The sequence below is a fragment of the Abramis brama genome, assembly GCF_963993115.1.
Source record: "Abramis brama genome assembly, chromosome: 22".
Lineage (NCBI taxonomy): Eukaryota > Metazoa > Chordata > Actinopteri > Cypriniformes > Leuciscidae > Abramis > Abramis brama.
This window is the reverse complement of record NC_139984.1, coordinates 11,184,334-11,204,765: the sequence shown is the minus strand read 5'-3', so window position 1 is coordinate 11,204,765 and position 20,432 is coordinate 11,184,334. Positions and strand designations below refer to the sequence as shown.

The 20,432-nt window shown below is 40.1% G+C and overlaps 2 protein-coding genes across 5 annotated transcripts in view; one reads left to right on the top strand and one right to left on the bottom strand.

Moving 5' to 3' along the window:
• The window catches only part of ndrg3b (ndrg family member 3b), a 62,443-nt gene that overhangs the window by 20,347 nt on the left and 21,664 nt on the right, over positions 1-20,432 (top strand). For 2 of the 4 annotated variants that reach the window (XM_084097983.1, XM_084097980.1), the window contains exons 2-3: positions 2,000-2,081; positions 3,267-3,299. In XM_084097983.1, the coding sequence (XP_083954109.1) occupies positions 2,025-2,081; positions 3,267-3,299 (90 nt within the window). In that variant the 5' untranslated portion in view covers positions 2,000-2,024. Of the gene's footprint in view, positions 1-1,999; positions 2,082-3,266; positions 3,300-17,376; positions 17,705-20,432 lie in introns of those variants that run through there. The other 2 variants (XM_084097982.1, XM_084097981.1) reach the window with 2 other exon arrangements.
• On the bottom strand, positions 6,691-14,663 carry LOC311073375 (uncharacterized protein). Its single transcript, XM_084099095.1, has 2 exons — positions 13,730-14,663; positions 6,691-13,623 (listed from the first exon to the last, which is right to left on the bottom strand). The coding sequence occupies exons 1-2, from the start codon at positions 14,142-14,144 to the stop codon at positions 13,430-13,432; spliced, it is 609 nt and encodes a 202-aa protein (XP_083955221.1). The 5' UTR covers positions 14,145-14,663; the 3' UTR covers positions 6,691-13,429.

The following is a 20,432-nucleotide window of genomic DNA, read 5'->3' as shown; positions in this document are numbered from 1 at the left end:
ATCTACCACACACACACACATGGCTTTCTGTCAACACTTGTCAGCCCTCCCGTGGACGCCATCCGAAGCCTCACCTTGGATCCTTTTGTTCATCTCCTCTCGCATCCTCACCCCGATAGATAGTCAGTCAAGGTCCAAGGGAACTTACTGAAGGCAGTAGTTAACGTGACCTGGCATGTGTGTGATTTAAGACAACCGAGAGATTTTACTAAATGCCAAGTCATTACGTATGTGGATAAAGCCTTTAAACAGGGAAACAGAGACCTGGGCATAGTAGCACAAGGTGTACAGAACAGTTATACAATCATGTTGGGACAGCAAGTCCATCCTTTTGTGTCAAACAGTTTAAGTGGTTTCAGATCAGAAACTATAGAAAAGCATACAGCAAACATGAGTGCAAGCATGATTTAATGTGTCGTTGTCTTCCAGAATGTGTGCTTTGAGTTTTTCGGGCATAATATGCAATACACTACCGTTCGAATGTTTGGGGTCAGTGCAATATTTATTTAATTAATTAATTAATTAATTATTTATATTCAGCAAGGACACATTCAATTGATTAAAAGTGTCAAAGACATTTATCATAAAAGATTTATATTTCAAATAAATGCTGTTCTTTTGACTTTCTATTCATCAAAGAACGCTTAATAAAGTGACTCAGTTTCCACAAAAATATTAAGCAGCATAAGCCATAACCATTTTCAACATTGATAATAATAAATGTATTATTGTAGTGTTATTGTTTTAATTAGAAGATTTTTATTTATCGAAATCGGGAATGGTCCTCGAGTCTCAAACTCGGGTCGCCTGAAGCACAACTGCACTACATCAAAGCACTGCCTTCAAGGCCATCGGCTCTGACAATTAGAAGTATTTTTATTGAAGTTATAGTTCTTAAATGATAGCTATAAAGGGAACAGAATTTCATTTAAAACTGCCTTCTCAAGCAAGTTTACTAACTTTGGTTAAAGCCCCGCCCACTTCCGGTTTCATCCAAATACAGATACAATCAATTTTGAGATTGTTACAAATGCAGATTCAAATATTGGCTCTGCTGCACACCCCTAGTAATGATGCTGAACATTCAACTTTGCCATCACAGGAAGAAATTACATTTTAAAATATGTTCAAACAGAAAACAGTTATTTTAAATTGTAATAATATTTCACAATATTACTGTTTTTGCTGAATTTATCATCAAATAAATGCAGCCTTGGTGAACATAAGAGACTTCTTTCTCAAATTTTTGAATGGTATAGGCCTATGCTGTGCTGGCCTGTACTAGTAGAGTTTGTCCACTTCTCATGATCCAGTTAATTCCTGATGGATAATATAGTCACCCAGCATGTTTTTTTGTTTTTTCTCATTGAATATACGAGTGTGACTAAGAAATGAGTCACGTCACAGTAGTAAAATCAGTTGCCAATGCCGTTTCATCTCTTCCAGTTTGCCCAAATGGTCCATGTGCTTTTAGTGTATTGGCCAAGAAATCACATTTGCATGCTTGCATTCTGCAGCAGCACATTTCATCCCTGATGGAGAGGAACATAAAACCTTTATTTCACCCCAGCGCCATTGTAAGGTTGACATAAGCCTACATAATGCCCATACTGAGACAGTGCATGCATTGACCTTCAGGACTGTCACAGGGAGTTAAACCATGAATTCAACATGAGCTCATCTGAATTCTGTTAGCAAGGACAATGGGGGTTTTGTGGTGGTTATTAGGCGGGATATTAAACATCATCTCTCTCTCTCTCTCTCTCTCTCTCTCTCTCTCTCTCTCTCTCTCTCTCTCTCTCTCTCTCTCTCTCTCTCTCTCTCTCTCTCTCTCTCTCTCTCTCTCTCTCTCTCTCTCTCTGTGTGTGTGTGCCCTCTTTACTGTAATTCTGTATTCATGAGCATTTGGCATGCTGAGCCCTGTTCCCTGTTGGTCAATAAGTCATTGCTGGCAGTAATGATGTACTAATCCATTTCTATCCTGTCTCTCTCTCTGTAGTGACGGGCAGCTGTCAGGATTGAGGATGGATGAGTTACAGGATGTGCAGTTGACTGAGATCAAACCCCTCCTGACAGACAAGGTAAGTTCACACACATACACAAACACACACACACACACGTTGATACAAATGTCTGATTGTGAATGTCAGCGCATCCCCTCTCTATCTTTAACTAAATCTCACCCCACAACTCCAGTTATCTCACTCTAAATAGCACGACTCGATCCCAGGCTCCTCAAGGCGCTCGTCTAAGGGCCGGTTTCCCTTGGATACCGAGCTTTACCGGAGCAATGAGATCAGAGAGATGATGTATGAATCTCATCGGATCCTGATCTCACAGCCTCTGAAATCAACAGCTTCAAATAGAGCCAAAAATGAGCTGGTGTTGTATGTGTGTGTACTATCTAAAGGATGCATACTTCCTTTTGTTTGTTCCGTATGGCTCTCTGAACTGTCTCGGATTAACCCTGTAAAGCCTGACATATGAAGTAATAGTCAGAAAAAAATCTTTATTTAACAGAATCCACTTTCCAAGAACTACAACGAAAACTTTTTTTTTTTCCTTTTTGATTTTTCCGGATCTTATTAAGTCACAATGTTACCAATTTAAATAATCCCTGCCCACCAAATACACAAAAAAGGGGATGAGGCTTAGTTGAGCTGCAAAAATTACAAGAAAATTACAAAAAACATACCACTCTGAAACGTCCTGTGAAATCCGTTCTGGATGATCCTCTTCTTCGTTAACATTGTCAGGGTCTGAACCGGGCTCGAATTCGTTTGAAATTGACACCATCCTTAATATTTACACTAGAGCAGAACTTACAGTTATGGAGGGGCGGGACATTTCCCAAACACGCACTAAGCGCTGCCAATCACAACACACTGAGCCAGCTAACCAATCACAGCACATTTCGTATTTCGGATAGACCGAGGAAAGAGTTGCTGTAATAATGTAAAATATGTGGGGAAAAATTTTTTTTTTTGAACAATCAACTTTGAAAACATATTCTAGTACACCCCAAAAACAAAATCAAGACTTTGTAAAAGGGCATAATAGGACCCCTTTAATGTTCTGTATTTTAATGGCACGTGGAAGTGGAAAGCTGTGTCTCTGGTCTGCTTGTGATTAGCTCATCTGTGACTGATGTTAATGCCAGGTGTAACATGGGACATTGTGTCTTACATGATCTGACGTTTTAACGCCACATGCTTAACCCACCAGACCAGCACAGCTGATCTCTTTCTCTCTCTCTTTCCACACAGAATGGACAGAACTTCCAGGACTTTGATTGTCAGGTAAGAGTCTCTTGTGATCATTAGGCCTTCATGTACTCCATATAACCTCCTGAAGCATTCACCCACAGTCATTAATCTACTCCTCCAGCACTATTGCTTTAATTCCCAGCACTGTGTGATGGTGAAAGATTCTTGACCTGTACTTCACTGTAGAGCAGTGAAATTCACTCTTGTGTCTCTTTGTTTTTCTGTGGGTGTGTGGGAGTGTTTGTGGGTGGTGAGTTGAGCTGCTGTGTGTTATCAGCTGAAGAGCAGGATTTGACTCAGGATCTTAGCACGCTTCATCATCATGCTTATTCCATTATAATTTCTCGCTTCATTTTTTTAAATTATTAATTTCTCCAGTGGCAATCATTCAGTCATTCAGTATACACAAAATAGTACCAATAAGAACGCAGTAACAATTTTCAGATTTTAACGCAATGCACGAAAGCGGTGGAAATTTCCATGTTACCTACACAATTTAAAATTTGTGATTACTAAAAACTATAATAAAACCATTTAAAAAAAAATTTAAACTGGGCCAACTTTGTTTCTTTAACTGTTTGCAAATTAGTTGAAACAAATCAGTAGTTAGTTAAGTAGTTAAATTACAATCAGTTATACAATATTTTTTATTATTATATAATTTCATGAGGATTAAGCAAATATATTTTGTGTATGGTTTGTGAATAGCGTGTTTTTTTTGTGTGTGTGTTTTACCAGTTCACTTACTATTACATCTGAAGTTGAGTCTTTAAAGGGGAACTTGGCAACTATTTCAACTTAATAAAACCGTTTAGAAATCACTTTCCCCACTCCCCCTAGTGTTCCCAGGTGGAAAACCAACCTTGCAACATGCGGACTAACGTCCTGGTAAGTTGGAAATAGGAAGTCTCGTGAGAAGCGAGCGAGAAACACGAACTGCTTTACGGCAATTCACCATAAACAAGCACGTTCTATGATCCTGTGTATGATGTATTACCCACCTCGGTAGACATAGCTCCACACGATAAAGTTGGCCGGCTCCGATAATAACAAATGCACATGAGCAGCGGTAGAAAGTGGGAGGAGGGTGGCGCAAGTGAGTTTTTTATGACAGTGTTGTGAAATATACGCCCCACAGAAGAAATGGCTAGAGTTGTCAAGTTCCCCTTTAAGGGAAACCCCTTTCTCCAACCAATCCTGAAGCCCTTATAGAATCTCAACATTTAGCCTATAATTGGCCAATGGTGTTGAAGCCGGCGGTGCAGAAGACCATTTACTCAGAATCGCTCTCCTTCAAGACTCCAGCCTTCCCTTGTCCTGATATTTACAATTTTTATTTTTTTATTTTTTTAGGGTTTTGTCACAATTGACTGCTCATTTCGGTTGTGTTTATTCTCCTACCCTAGGCTCTATCTTTTCTAGATAGCAGCACATTGCTGTCAGTGCTGCTCACCAGCTCTTCATTATTCATTGTCCTCTGCATTCTCCATTGTCTTAAACCTGATCAGATTGACATTTGAGCCCTAGCAGGTGTAGGGCAGTTGTAGTCCAATTTCACCCAGGAAAAAGCAAGTCCTAAAGGCCGTGATACACCAAGCCAACGACAAATAACCACTGGCTACGAAAGCCATCTTTGTTGTCGCCTCGCGTCAGCTGCATCTGGCAAAAATCTGCTCTTGAACAAACCAAAAGGACTAGGGACTGTCAACTAGTTCTGCGCCTGCGTGTAAGGAAATAACTGTCTATAGCAGCAGGTATCAGTAGTCTATTATCATCATAAAAAAATATACAAACCGTAAACAAACCGGCGCTTGCTTACCATTTTGAATATCAATCATACTGATCACTTTCTTCATAGCAGGCGGCTCATGTTGTTATGAAATATTTGAATGCTCAGGTAAGATGACATAAAATTAAAAAAGCCTTCTGTCTGTGCCATCTGGACTTTGCTCGCTTTCATCACTTTTGCTTTTATTTTCGTGTACTGACTCGTTCGCTAAACTGAACAGCCAATCAGAGTGATCTCTCTTACGTGTTTGCTGAATCGAGCGAACTACCCCTGACGCGAGTCGACGTGTGGAACACTGCAAAACCAGCCCTACTGATGCTTGGTGTGTCACGGCTCTAAGTGACGTGGGTTTTCTCAAGACAAGTAAAAGTGTTCTCCGTCCCCCTTTAAGAGGAGATGCCAGACCAAGTGATTTTAGCTAGATTTAACCATTTTTGACTTTCCACAGCATTTAGCAAATTCCAGAAAATGACCAAACAAGCCACCAATGTATTTTTGTTTGTTTAATTTTTATGGTTTTTACATAGTAAATTAGCATAAGTGTCATTTTAATGTCCATTTTCTGAAAGTGATGTTTTGCTCATAAAACAATGATTATTGATTGATTGATTTATGTGCTTTTTTTTTTGCTTTTTTTTTTAATACAACATATTTTATTTTGCTGGTTGTTGTGTTTAAAAAAAAAAATGTATTACCATTTCACAGGAATTTCTTTGTATCATTTCTTGGTTATAATTTGCATATTTTATTAACTGAAATGGCTGATGCCACCAATATTAAAAATATTTTCAGATATAAAAAATCATTTTATGAATTTTTAAATGGATTTTCTTTTTTTCAATAAAAGGAAATCGATTATTATTATTATTATTTTTTTAGCCTAAACACCTAGTATTGTAGAACTTGCCCTTATCCGTTGACTATCAGAATTTCAGGTCTTTCAGCTCCCTGAAAAGAGACTAATTTAGCACTCAGCACTCATAGTGAGTCTCATTTGGAGTATTTTTAGAGTGTGGTGAATTGCACCGTAATTTGTCATAATGTGCACCAGCGAAGATCATGCCAGCGTTCACTGGTTTAAATTTAACCTCGCCAGGTATATTAGATCGGAATCTCAGGCGAGAATTACATCATCATCACACATTCACAAACCTGAGAGGATGCTTGAGTGTGTTACTAGACATACATTTACATTTACATTTACATTTATGCATTTGCATTTCAAAGTTCACACATTCACATTCTTAACAATTCTTGCTTTCCCTGGGAATCTGGGGAAAAGATGACCTCTGTGTTGACCTCTGTGTTGCAAGCGCCAACGCTCTAATGTTTGAGCTGCAGGAAAGCTCAAACATACGAATAGAATATAGACAAGGATGATGAGGAGAGATGGGTAAATAGTCGTAAACCATAGTGTTTGTACATGTAAAAGTTGATCTTTTTTCTATCAGGTTTCTACTAGAGCTGGTAACTATGCAACAGGAGGACTTGAACCATTACATAACAAAACGTCTCTGAACTCCTCCGAAGAGAGAAAGAGGAAACTACTATAAAAATGAACAATATAATAAAATGAAGTAAATCTTTAGCATCTAAACTCAGCCTGAAGAGTCCAGGCTGAACGGTTCCCTGAAGCCCCATAATGCCTGATCTTTTCCTTAGCTTTTATAGTTGCCAGCGTTATGAAGAGCAGTTGCTATGGTGACGGTGTGGCTGTGGAGTGTGAGATGTGAATGGGTCTCTGTGGATGATGTAAGCTGACACCTGTTGGGCTTCTCCAGAAGAGGGCAGTGTAAATACATGGAACAGACAAGCTGTTCTCACACAATGTGGAGAATTATGTTTGGTTCTGTGCTTGATTTGTACAGTGTGTTTCAGATTTTTTTTTAAATGAGATACTTAAATGAGCCTAAATGACATCTGTTGTGTTAATGCCGTTTGGTCTTCTAGCCAAACAAATAGCAAACAGCATCAGTAGCTGTGCGAGCTTGTTTCTCTCCCAGTGTCTAGCTGATAACACAGCATTGGTTCTGTAGGGATGTGGCATTGGGTCAGATGGCACACGGGGCAGCGGATGTGTTTAGTCAGGCGTGACGCTCACTCTACCGGAAAAGGCCGGGCACAAGAGATGACCCTTTACTCTCATTATTACCATCGTATCTGCTGTATGCTACAGGTTTTTTCTTTCTCTATTGCTCGTAAACACAAAAACATGTTTACGGGTTACGAGTTTAATCTCTAGCAGCAATTATGTAATTCACAAAGCTGGTGATATAAGGTACGAGAGACTGCACGCTATGCCATTTCCCCCCACAATAACACTCTCAAGTGCCTTTTGAAAGACTGTTACAACTATACATAACACCCCAGGTGAATACGGTAAAAAATGTAACTACTATATCAGCATACTTCCTCCCCAGTTGATTGATCACATTAAGAATTGCAAACATTTGGCAAAACGAGGCATTATCTAATTAAATCTGCATTAATTTGCATACATTTCTAGAACAAAATTTTGATCATTGGATGAAGTCCGGTTCAAAATCTTTTTTTTTGTTTTTGTTGTTGACATATTGGATTCACAGGTTTTTACAGAAGGGAGATTGGATATCTCTTTTTATCCCTCCATAACTCAGAAGATACTGTCTGAAAGAGCCTGAAATTCTTTTTCATTATTCTTTTTTTAGGAATAAAATATTGTATAAAACAAACCACTCAGTAAAAACCTTCAGAATATAGATAGGAATAAAACTGTAAAGTTTGATGTATGTACGTGTTACTGAAACTCATTTTGAGAAAACGGCCTTTAAAGGTATGTACTATAATTGAAATCTGCAGACGCAAATAGATAAAGGGCCCTATCTTGCACCCAGCGCAATTGACTTTGTACACCGACGCATGTTTCATTCCTATTTTGCACCCGCGCAAAGCGCGCTTTTCCCTCCACAAAAGCACGTCGGTTAACTAAGAAATACACTTGCGCTCCCCGGGGCGGTTCAGCGCAAACGTTCCCTCATGCTATTTTCCTGTTCCATAAAACAATTGCGCCACTGACCAGAAAAAACCTAGTCTAAAGTCAGTGGCGCGTTGCGCGTTGTTCATTATGCTATTTTAAGGGCGCATGCATGACCATAATGTATAGCGTGCACAACGCGCATACACTTTGCTTATGTAATCTACACAGATGCAATAGTTATTTTTGCAAATCATAAATTGTTACAATAAAAAATATTAACACATGAGATGACGGAAATCATTGTGGTGTGCACGAAGATAGGCATAAATCTAGCTTACAAATTTTTCAGGCTAATTGTAGTAATTAAGGATCAGACCTGTTTGCCCAATAGTGGCAAGACATATATGTATATAAGGACATCTGACAAATTGGTTTGTCTGTCAAGAACCAGGAAAAAAAAATCGGAACACTGTGAAATCACCTTTATCATAATGTAAGTACATTAAAAACCTTAGTCTTCAACTTACCATTTAAGTTGAGCTTGCTCATATTTTTTTATTTTGCACAGTGAGATGGAGTATGTCTTGGGACAAAGAATTAGACGACGGAGGGAGAGGGTATACCGGCCCAGACAGACCTATCTCTCCCTCAGTGAGGAGGAATGCATACGTAAGCTACGCCTGACCCGCCAGGCTGTGACAGACATCTGCCATCTCCTGGCAGATGAGCTGGGGACTGATGCACCCTGTCCCTATGCCTTCCCCGTTGCAGTAAAGGTTACAGCGGCATTGCATTTCTATGCATCTGGGTCGTTTCAGCACCCCCTTAGCTCCATTGGAGGCATTTCACAATCTGCCATAAGTTCGGCTATACATGCAGTTACATCAGGTCTAGTCCGACATGCTGGGGAATACATCAAATTCCTCATCACACCTGACAGCCAGGAAAGAGCAAAGCAGGCATTTTGTGCGAAGTATACAATACAATACAATACAATACAATCTTTATTTATAGAGCACAATTTAAAAACAACCGAGGTTGACCAAAGAGCTTTACAACACTATAAATACTACAAATAAATACACAGTAAGAAAGACACAAAATTATAAAACATAATAACATACAAGCTGTAAACACAGGCGAGGTTCCTAAGGCCAGAAACACAGAGCAATAGTTCAAGGGATGTTAAACGCCAAGGAAAACAGATGGGTTTTAAGAGTGGACTTAAAAACAGACAAGGTTGGAGCAGTTCTGATGTAAAGCGGGAGATCGTTCCATAACTTTGGACCAACAAAAGAAAAGGCACGGTCACCTCTGGTTTTTAGTCTTGTCCTAGGCACTTGCAACAAATTAAAATTAGTAGATCTGAGTGATCTTGACGGAATGTAAGGCTGTAACAAATCAGTTAAGTACTGTGGGGCCAGACTGTGTAAAGATTTAAAAACAAACATTAAGATTTTGTAATCGATTCTATACTTAACTGGTAACCAATGAAGTGAAATTAAAACCGGCGTAATATTCTCGTATTTGCGCTTTCCTGTGAGAAGCCGGGCTGCTGCATTTTGGACTAACTGCAGACGAGAAACACAAAACTGAGAAACACCGACATACAAAGAGTTGCAGTAGTCAAGCCGAGATGTTACAAATGCGTGCATAGCTATTTCAAGCTTCTTTAGAGATAGAAATGGCTTTACTTTTGAAAGAAGACTTAACCACTGTGCTTATCTGCTTATCAAATTTGAGGTTATTGTCAAACAAAATACCCAGATTTCTGACACATGAGGTACTGTACGGTGACAGAGATGTACTATTGAAATCGTATACACATTGTTCAGTCGGACCAAACACAATGAATTCAGTTTTACTCTCATTGAGGCTCAAGAAGTTTGTTGCCAGCCAAAGTTTTAGCTCCTCCAGACAATCCAGAATAGGCTTAAAGGCATTCTTATCACCACGCTTTAAAGGAATATAAATCTGAGTGTCATCTGCATACAGATGGAAAGAGACCCCATATTTACTAAAGATAGACCCCAATGGAAGCAGATAAAGAGAAAACAACGCTGGACCAAGAATCGATCCCTGAGGTACACCAGATCTTAACTGTATCTCAGAAGAGAAATGGTGCCCAATATTGACCACAAACCTCCTATCAATAAGATACGACCTAAACCATTTTAATACTGCGCCCCGTAAACCAACGCAAGTTTCAAGACGAGAAATTAGAACGTTATGGTTGACCAGATCAAAGGCAGAGCTGAGGTCTAACAAAACCAAAGCCATAAACTGGCCAGAATCCGTAGTCAACATGACATAATTTAAAACTCGTAATAGGGCTGACTCCGTGCTATGGCAAGATTTAAAACCAGACTGAAACTTTTCGTAAATAGAATTATAAGACAAATATGACTGAAGTTGGTTTAAAGCAGCTTTCTCAAGGATTTTAGATAAAAAAGGCAAATTTGAGATGGGATGGAAGTTAGACAGCAGTGTGGAGTCAAGATTTGTTTTTTTAAGATGAGATCTCACTGTAGCTAGTTTGAAATCATGGGGAACAGTCCCAGTTTGGAGACACTTATTAATAACAGACAGCGAATCAGAGCCAACAGTGTCAATAATCTGCCTGAGAAAGCGTGATGGAATAACATCCTGGGGACACATTGTGGATTTCAGACTGGACATAATTCTGATCAAGGTGTCCAGGTTCACAGACTCAAATTCAGACCAAATAGAATCAGAGTATGGAACATCAACCAATTTGTATGATGACAGTGACAGAGCAGCTGTTATTTCAGAAATCTTATCAGTAAAATAAACAGCAAAATTCTCGCATAGAGTGACAGATACCTCAGGAAAAAGATTAACATTTGGATGAAGTGCAGTCTCAATGGCAGAAAATAAAATGTTTGGCTTATAGCTGTTTTGTGTTATTAACTCTGAGAAATATTTACACTTTGCTGCCTTAGCGGCTCGCTGAAAGGCAGAAAGAGAGTCCCGTAGGATTTCATACGAAACTTGTAATTTGTCTTTTTTCCACTTTCGTTCTGCCTTTCTGCAAGCCTGTCTAAGGGAACGAGTAGTATCATTGTGCCAAAATACTGAATTATGCTTACATTTTTTCGCCTTTAGTGGTGCAATAGAATTTAAGATATTTAAACAGTTATTATTAAAAATACTAAGATGTTCATTGGCATCCAAGCAACAGGTGAAAGAGTTCATAACCTGAGTAGCACTTAATAGTTCATACTTCGAAGAGAATTCTTCACTTGAGCGATCCGTAAACATACGAGTCCAGCGTAGCTTTGATGATTGATTTAGGTTATTTCCATCGAACATCATAGAAAACCGTATAGGCAAATGGTCAGATATACCAGCGTCCATGATCTTTATATCCAGCAGTGATAGACCACGAGATAAGATCAAGTCCAAAGTATGTCCCTGAACATGAGTAGGTCCAGACACCCATTGCACAAAATCGAAGGAATCAAGTAAACTAAGAAAATCTTTTGAAAGTGGTTTAGAGCCACAACACACATGGATGTTAAAGTCTCCCAGTATTAAAATCCTGTCATAACTAACGACAATTTCACTCAAAAATTGAGCAGATTCATTAAGAAAATCCTTATTAACATTGGGTGGTCGATAGATGACAGCAAAAACAACAGGGTTCACTAGAGAAAGTTGAAACAGCAGAACTTCAAAGCAGTTAAGATGCCCAGTTAATAGTCGGCGGCAGGAATACGAGTTTTTGATCACTGTAGCCAAGCCCCCACCACGGCCAGATAACCGAGGTGAATTTAAAAAACTACAGCCCGAGGGCAGCAGTTCGTTGAATGGACTTAGATCACCAGGTTTAATCCAAGTTTCGGTGATACATAAGGCATTCAAAGCATGTAGAGTAAAAAAGTCATTTAATATGAAAGTCTTATTTACCAGAGAGCGTGCGTTGATTAAGGCCACATGAAACAGCAGCTCTCCCTGGGGTTGTGTAGATCTACAAATCGGTCGAAGATTAGACTTATTTACTCCACCTCGACGAACACGCGCAGGAAAGCAGCGCAGAGAAACAAGGCTGGGGACAACTGGTCGAAGCCAACGATACGATGCATCCAACGCCAATGAAGACGTAACCCACGGATCATCCCAGTCCCGACAGACGGCAGGCAGGCGGAAGATCTCAGCCGCACTGCAACTCCACCTCCCTTTCCGCGTTTCCTCCGTCGCTTCCTTTTCCAGGGCAAGTCAGTAAGATGCCGACACTGGCATGCAGGGAAAATGCAGGAACGAGTGGGCCACGGAGAGGAACAGGACACACAAGCGTCAATCCTAGGTGACGCGCAAGTGTCGGTCCTAGCTGTTTCAAAAGCCACTCGAATGTTCAGAAGTGTTTGGCGATCATACACCAACGCCGTTTCACAGCTAGTAATTAAAATCAACGTTAATAAAAACATAAACGCTAAAAACAGCAGAGACAGAGAAAGCGGAAGACGGCACGCCAAGTACAACGGCGCCATCTTGGTGCTATTTGCCCTTTTGTACCTTTTGAAGTATGGGTTCCCTGGTGTCCTTGGTGTTATAGACTGCACCCATGTGCAGCTACGTGCCCCATCAGAAAACGCACTTGTATACATCAACCGCAAGGGAACCTATTCAATCAACGTACAAGTCATTTGCGATGCTTATAGTAAAATCACCCATGTCTTTGCGAATTATCCTGGCTCGAGCCACGACTCATTCATACTGGCAAACTCTGCCATTCCTGCCATCTTCGAGGGGAATCCCCCGTTGGATGGGTGGCTGTTAGGGGACAACGGGTATCCGTTAAAGACATGGCTGATGACACCATTTTTGATGCCAGCAACAATTCTTGAAATGCAGTTTAATCGAAAACACGCTGTGTAATTGAACGAACATTCGGCATACTGAAAATGCGCTTCAGGTGTTTGGATAGATCAGGAGGCACTTTACAGTACAGTCCTCAAAAAGTCGCAGCATTCTTTGTGGCGTGTTGTGTTTTACACAACATTTCAATAAATCAAGGTTGTGTTGTTGACATAGATGAGGAAATATTAGAGGACTTAAGGAGACGTGATGGTGATCTTAACCCAAATGGTTAACCCAAATGCCCCAGCAGCAGCACGGGAGAGGAGAGCTTATTTGGCAGAAGAGCTGCTGCATCGTCTATAGTGAGGTAAGCAAAGTTATCTCGGTCTAATGTTATACTACATTGCAAAAATATAACCATACTCGTGATTCAGAGAGAACGAGTCCAAAACATTCAAAAGTATTTATTTGTGACATTTCTTTATATTTTGTCAAAAAGAAAAATCAATAGCAAACAGTAATTGATAAAAAAAAAAAAAAATCTTTTTCCCTCCTCTGGTAGTTTTGCGACGCGCGCCATCCGGTCAAGATGGTCATTCACACTTTCCGCATCCCAGACAGCTCCCGCTCCAGCATTTCAAATCCGGTTTGCTGGAGCTGCAGGAATGGGTGGTCCTCCGGTCTAGCGATGCTGCCACGGCGTGTAGTGGGTCTGGACCTTGATGGTTGCGCTGTTCCCTCCTCAGATGGCCCGTGCGCACGGCTCGCGAGGCCAGGGTCTTCCTGCGAAGCTGTTACATTGTTTTTATTTATTGTGTGGCTGCGTTACATTTTTTTCATGTAAATAACGATTAAAATATTTTCATAAGAAACCTTAATGTATGTGAACTTGTGTACCTTGGGGTTGGACTGCTTGCGTTTCTGGTTGGGTGCCGATTTCAAAGCCCCCAAATCCTTCAACGCTTTCAGCGGTGAGGGTGGACGCAGCGATGTCCACTGCTGGCGTCAGGTCCTGAGTAGAGGCAGATCCACCTCCCGTTACACGGCGTGCCCGATTGATGCTGGCAAGCTTGGACTTCCCCCGTCTTCTGATGTCATTGTAGCGCTTGCGGCACTGGTGCGACGTCCTGGGGATGCCAGCGGATGAAACAATTGTGGCTATTTCCTCCCACGCCTGTTTAACCGATGCTGATTTGGGTGGGTTTCTCCCATCCCCATACAACATAACTTCTCTGTCTTTTACTGCTCTTACAAGAACATCAGTGTCCTCGGCTGTGAACCGCTCCTGGCGTGCGCCTGGTAAATCCGCCATAATATTAGCAATCCGTAATGGAACTTGCGCACCTGCTTTTAAAGGGAATGTTGGATGACGCTCTGATTGGTTTATTTCACGTTACGCCCAAACCACACCTATGAATAATGAAGCTACTTCAGACCAACCTCTTTTAGATTTGCGCCTGGCGCAAGAGCCATTTATCCCGCCGGGAAAATAGCAACAGCGCCGAGACCCGCCCACAAAGTTACTTGCGCTTTGCGCTTTGACACTTGCGTTTCAGATCGTTAAAATAGGGCCCAAAGTGCTATAAAAGATACACTTAAAAGTGTATTTTGGATGTTTTCCTTCCACTAGTCTGAAAAAACACTCAATGTAAAGCCAAAAAAGCTCAAAATCTCAAAATTTACAGATGCATGAAAAAAGTGTTTTTGCCTGTAGCGTCTCGCACAAAACATTTTTTTTTAAGTTTAAAAAATACATTAGGTTAATGAGTAATTGTTTTAAATAACCAGGAACTCAGTATTGACTAAAATGAACGTGAATTAAGATGTTTGCCATAATTGATCATCCCTGCTTCCTTCAGAAGATATAGTTCCTGAAAGAGTAATTAAACTACAGTTAATAAGTATCAAGGTATTTCAATATTTTAGCATGATATTGCCATGCCATTGATTTTGGCCAGTGAGTATTATAATATCTATTTTATAATGATGTTTAGGCCTATGCAGTCTTTTGGCCAGAGCATAGCAAAAGCATTTTTTTAGTCATAGTTCATGATACTTATATTAACAAAATGAACCTTTTTGTGTTGCCAAGTGCGCTTGCCGCAATAGACATTTTGTGATGAAAATAAAGGCAGGTAGTGTGGTGATGCATGCTGCCCTCTGTGGGTCATCAAGAGTATTGCGTTCTCTTTTAACATCACGCTTTGTAGTTGTCAGACACTGAAGAGACAGAGCTGACATTTTAATGTCTGAGATCAAACATCTCTGGCTCTCTCATCTCTGTCTGACAGCGTGTCAGATTTGGAGCATGCTCAACTGCTACTGTGCAGGATACACCTGCTGCTTGATGTGGCCGCTCTCAAGCACACACTCCTGCGTACAGTTACACTGATCAGGGGTGTGTTCCAGCGCTGGGGTGTGCACGCGTGGGCCGCTGCATGGGGGGCTTTCTTTGCATTTCGGAGGGAAATCCTTGTTCTCCCCACTCACTCATCCATCAGAGCCTCAGGTGCATCCTGGGACAAGTTTACACCGTCTGAAATGTCAAGGGTTAACCCATCTTTTTGGGTTATGCTCATATGTTCAAAGATCAGGATCATTTACATTCTTGATCATTATGCAGGTTTTATTCCTCATGTGCTTGTGATCCTCATGGCCTTTGTTGCAGCTGGCAGGCTTTTTGTTGTTGAGTTTTTATTGTTCATTGGAAATTTGCATCACAGAATGTTGATGTGATTTCATTACAGGAACAAAAGGAATGATGATATAATATTTACTTGTGGTGGTTTGTGTTTGACTGTCTTCAAGGTCTGTTTCCATCAGAGGTCATGGTTTTGTGGTTAGTTAGGTGTAAGGGTGGGTTAAGGGATAAGGAAAAGGTCAACAGCTCATTTATAGATGTAATTATCGAAATTAATTACAGCTGTAATATATGTAGGTATTTTAAAATATAAGTACAATGTAATAATATATATGTGCACATTAAAGTTTAACCACCGATTTTCAACCTGCTTTGTATTGTTACAGTATCAGCGATATATGTACACGTAAATGAACAATGTTTACTCATTCTCTGTGTTTCTTGGAAATTCATATTTATCATTCTCTATGTTTCTGAGAAATTCATATTTATTTGTCACCAAAAGTATTTTAAAGCTCCAGGGCTTTCATGAAAACTGTTTTAATTCTTACCTGTACGTGACTGTGTTTTGCTTCGGGAGGTTGGACATAACTGGCAGAACAGTTTCTTTTAGTTTAACCTCCGTTTGGTCTAAATTTAGTGCACATAAACTTTGTGGTGCTTATTAATGTTTTTGTGCCTTTTGTGCGGCTTAGCAATAACACAGAGTAGTATATGCACAATATCAGATTTTCTCAGGGTTTCTCAACCTTTTGCCTGAAACACTGCACTATATTATACGGGTTCTAGAGCCATTCCCTGGTTTACGGTACAGATGAATATTTAAGTTGGTAAATTCAAGGTCACATAAACTCTTCTCCACGCTGAGGCTGTCTGTCATTCTTCATTCAGCATTCGATGAAACTCTCTCCAAGATTATTCAATGTTTCTATTATTAGGCCTATACTTGATCTGTAGATAAAGGTCTATGGTTTTGCATAAAAGGACTTTATCTTGCTGGAGTTTATTGCTGTTTCTAAATCTACATAATATTATATTACCTTGGAAAAGTTCTTTTGTTGTTGTTGTAAATATACTTTTGACGCTTTGCAGACTCTGCTGTGTGCGTTTATGTGTTTTGGAGGAGACGTGGAGACACTCTGAAGGGAGAGTGGGATCTCATGATTTCAAAGCTAGCTTGCTATTGCTATTGCTCTATGAAATTGCCTACCCCACCTTTAACTTATTGCTCTCCTAAGTGTGTTTGGAACTTCGACATTGTAGGGAGTGATATAGTGCCTAAAAATGTCATTGTAACTTCTTGATGCATGTCAGAAATGGTATTGTATCCTAATGCTAAACCTCTGTCATTTATCAAACAGCAGAACTGATATGTTTGAAAGCCTCATACCTGTAGGAAAGTGTCATCTTATTTCCACTTGAAAATTGCAGTTGGAAACACTGCCTCCTCATTGCTCAGCACAGTTCCCCAGCGCTGCAGCCAGGCTGCGCTCTCCGGACGGGAAAACCATAGGAGGTTAAGCTCAGGATTAACCAACCCTGCACTGTGAAAGACAAACACATTTCCCACACTAGTACCTTTAATATATTCTCCTTTTACATTTTCTGTCTTGAAACACAATAGCGTAGACATTTGGAGATATTCGTGCATATATATTGTCGCCATATGGAGTTGTCCATTCCTGTCACTATGGCAACAGCAGCTTGGATGTTACCACGTGTTCTGTTCACTTTTGGACGGAGTTATCCTCCTCTATTAATTACATTTCCTAATAATCACCCTTATCAACTTGCACACTCGCACACTGAAACAGAAGCTGAGATTTACACAGCCCACCCCCTCCACCTGACCCTGTAAATCCAATTAGAGCCGCTTGAGTGCCCTCCATATCTAACACTCATCGCTCTCAAACGCACTCTCCGGGCATTTATACGTCTGCTTTGCTTTGGATCCCTCTCTTATCCTGCAACGTCAGCTGCTGTTGGGGGGGAAAAGACCTTTTATTTGTTATCGGTGGGTGTTCGAAGCAACGGGCTGCCCTGTTGTCTTGTTCCTATCTCTCTTGTTTCTCTTAATCGCGACTGTCCCCTCCCTTACCTCCTGCCACCGCCCCTCTCTCTGTGGAGAGTGAGAAGAGGGAACAGGAGAAAGCGTCTGTTCTGTGATCGCTGGATGAAACATGACAGCAGAGCTGGACATCGACCAGGTTTCCTGTGCAGTGACTGCCGTGGTGAGTGTTAACAGAAAGAGTGTGTTTTGTCTCGGAGTAGCCTGTTGCTCTCCTTCTGAAGCACCAGCGGGAACTTTGCAGATGAGAACAGTTCAAGCTCTCACGCCTGTGCATGAGTGCTGGAGTTTGAGTCGTGTCTGTCGTAGGAAGTGTGGGTGAACGATGGGCGTTATCTGCCTTTTGTCTGACGGTTGTTTACGTGTGGTGTGTGCTTTATCTTGGGCTTTCATGCGTCTGTAGTGTCAAAGGGAGGCCTTTGAGTGTGTGTGTGTGTGTGATGCTGTAGTGTTACTTAAACAGTGGAGCATGGTGATAGCAATGGGTTCAATTGTCAGGGAATGCAACTGATAAAAATGTATTGACTGAATGTAATGCAAGTTGCTGTGGATTAAAGCATCTGCCAAATGCATAAATGTAAAGAAATGTATATGCTATGTGAAGAGTATAATATAATTAATAACTATTAATTGATTTACTTAACACATATTCCAGGTGTTATTATGCACGTACGGTATACATGATATTCATTATTAATTTTCTGTAAAATAACTGCAATAATTTGTTCTACCTTTTAAAGCAACTTTTTGGCTGCCGTCACCAATCCCTCTTCTTCCCTTCAAAAAACCTGGTTTTAATTCTGTGCTGCTTATTACTGCATATTGCCACTTGAGATGCAGCATGGATAATCAAATGATGACACACACTTAAATCAAATTTTGGTCATCTTATTGGCAAGCTGAAAGGAATAAAATTGAACTATTCATGCTTCTCCAGTATCAATGTAATTCATTTTCCATCAGTATAATGCATGATGCTGAACTAAGTAGTTGCATGGGGATTGTCAGTTTGCCCATTTAGATCACATTCTTACTGTTTTACATTTGAACAGACACAAATAAAATCTTGTAGAAGCTATGCACAGGTTTACTAACCTCCCTAACTTGCTTTTAAATTCACATTTATTTGTAGAGCACTTTTCACAATACATATCATTTCAAAGCAGCTTTACAGAAAGTGCATGTTTCTACATTACTTGAACACAGTCCCCTCTGATAACAAATTACCCTAAACTGTAAAGTCCATATGTCCAGAAATGTACAGTTCTAAGATAATACAAATCATGCAGTTAGCTAACATCATGTACTCATTTAGGCAGAAACAATGATCTCATTAAAGCAGTTATAACAAGTTGTGATCATAATGATTACAATATAGAACATTTTTCAGTGGTGCAAGTTGATTCAGAGTTGGCGTCATCTGAAGTCCTCGCAGGGGTTTGCATCGTCTCTTCACATGTGTTGGGACATCTGAAATTTTTGTAAGAGGCTGGATCCAAACTGAAGCTGGCATAATCTCTAGTTACCTCGCGATGGGTATCTCGAGGTAGAAACCGAAAAGCAAATGAAAAATAATTAGCGTAGCTGCTATTCATTACATTTCAAGCAAAAGATAATCATGTGCATTTCATCTGATAAAACTGGAGTACAAGGTTATGAGATGTATCATGTGAATGTTTGGATAAAGAGATTTGTCTGAGCCCCGAACATTATCAGGATGGCTATTCCAGAGTTTAGGAGCCAAATGTGAAAATGATTTTCCTCCTTTAGTGTACTTATGTATTCAAGGTACTACCAAAAGTCCAGAGTTTTGTAACCTTAAAGAGTGTGATGGATTTTAGCACAATAGAAGATCGGTTAAATACACAGAAGCTAAACCATGATGACATGGTGATACGACACGGTGTGAACGCAACACAAGCTCATTGTTTTGGTTCAGGAGGAACTGTTAAAGGCGGCTGCTGTTTGTTTGTGGCGCTCGCTGACTGTCTGTCTAACTCTGCATAGCCTCATGAAATGCGCTGATGACCTGCGATGTCTGGAAATGCATATGTTGACAGGCAAGTAGGACACATAATATCATTGCATTTGGACCGAATGCAATGACTGGATGAACATTTATTGGTCCTGAGACTTCCACAGAAGAGATATGTAATTTAAAAGAAATACTTAGACCTCTTCTATTATTGATTGTTATCAGGATGTAAAGCGAATTTCAACCAGAATAACAAAGTGTTTATGAAAAAAAATTGCCTACCCTACCTTTAAATAAACAAAATACAATCTAATACAATCTGATAGGTACGATCTAAACCACCTTAATGCCTGTCTCTGAATACCAGTGTAATTTTGTAGTTGATCTAAGAGTATGTCATGATCTAAAGTGTCTTCGCGGTTTACAGACCATCAAGGGACATCTACTTGTGATTGGAGGAGATTTGGACTCTCTCTGCAACAGATACGACACTGACAGCTGCCCAATCTCTTTGTCAAGTTCTCTTTCTAGCATCTTATCAGATGGTCTTTGACAGATCCCTGACACATGTCTGAGCTGCCCTCAGGCACAACCACATCTACACTTCTGTGAAAAAAAAAAAAAAATGCGGCAAGCAAAAAGTGGTAAAATATTTAGGCCTAGTGGTCTTTTAATGGTCTTAACCATTTTATTAACAAATCACTGGTCGGGAAATTAGCAAGATTTGCAGAAATACTTTAGATGAAGTAATTTGGCATGGAATAGCCTTCCTTTTTGCTTTCTTTAAATATTTAAGCCATGAGGGTAAACTTGCAGACAGCTTTTTACAGGAAGAAGAGTCAGTGTTGGTCCACTCAATGTTAATGGCTTCAAACAGTTCATGAGTAGTTGAAAATGTCTCCCAGTTCATTTGAGT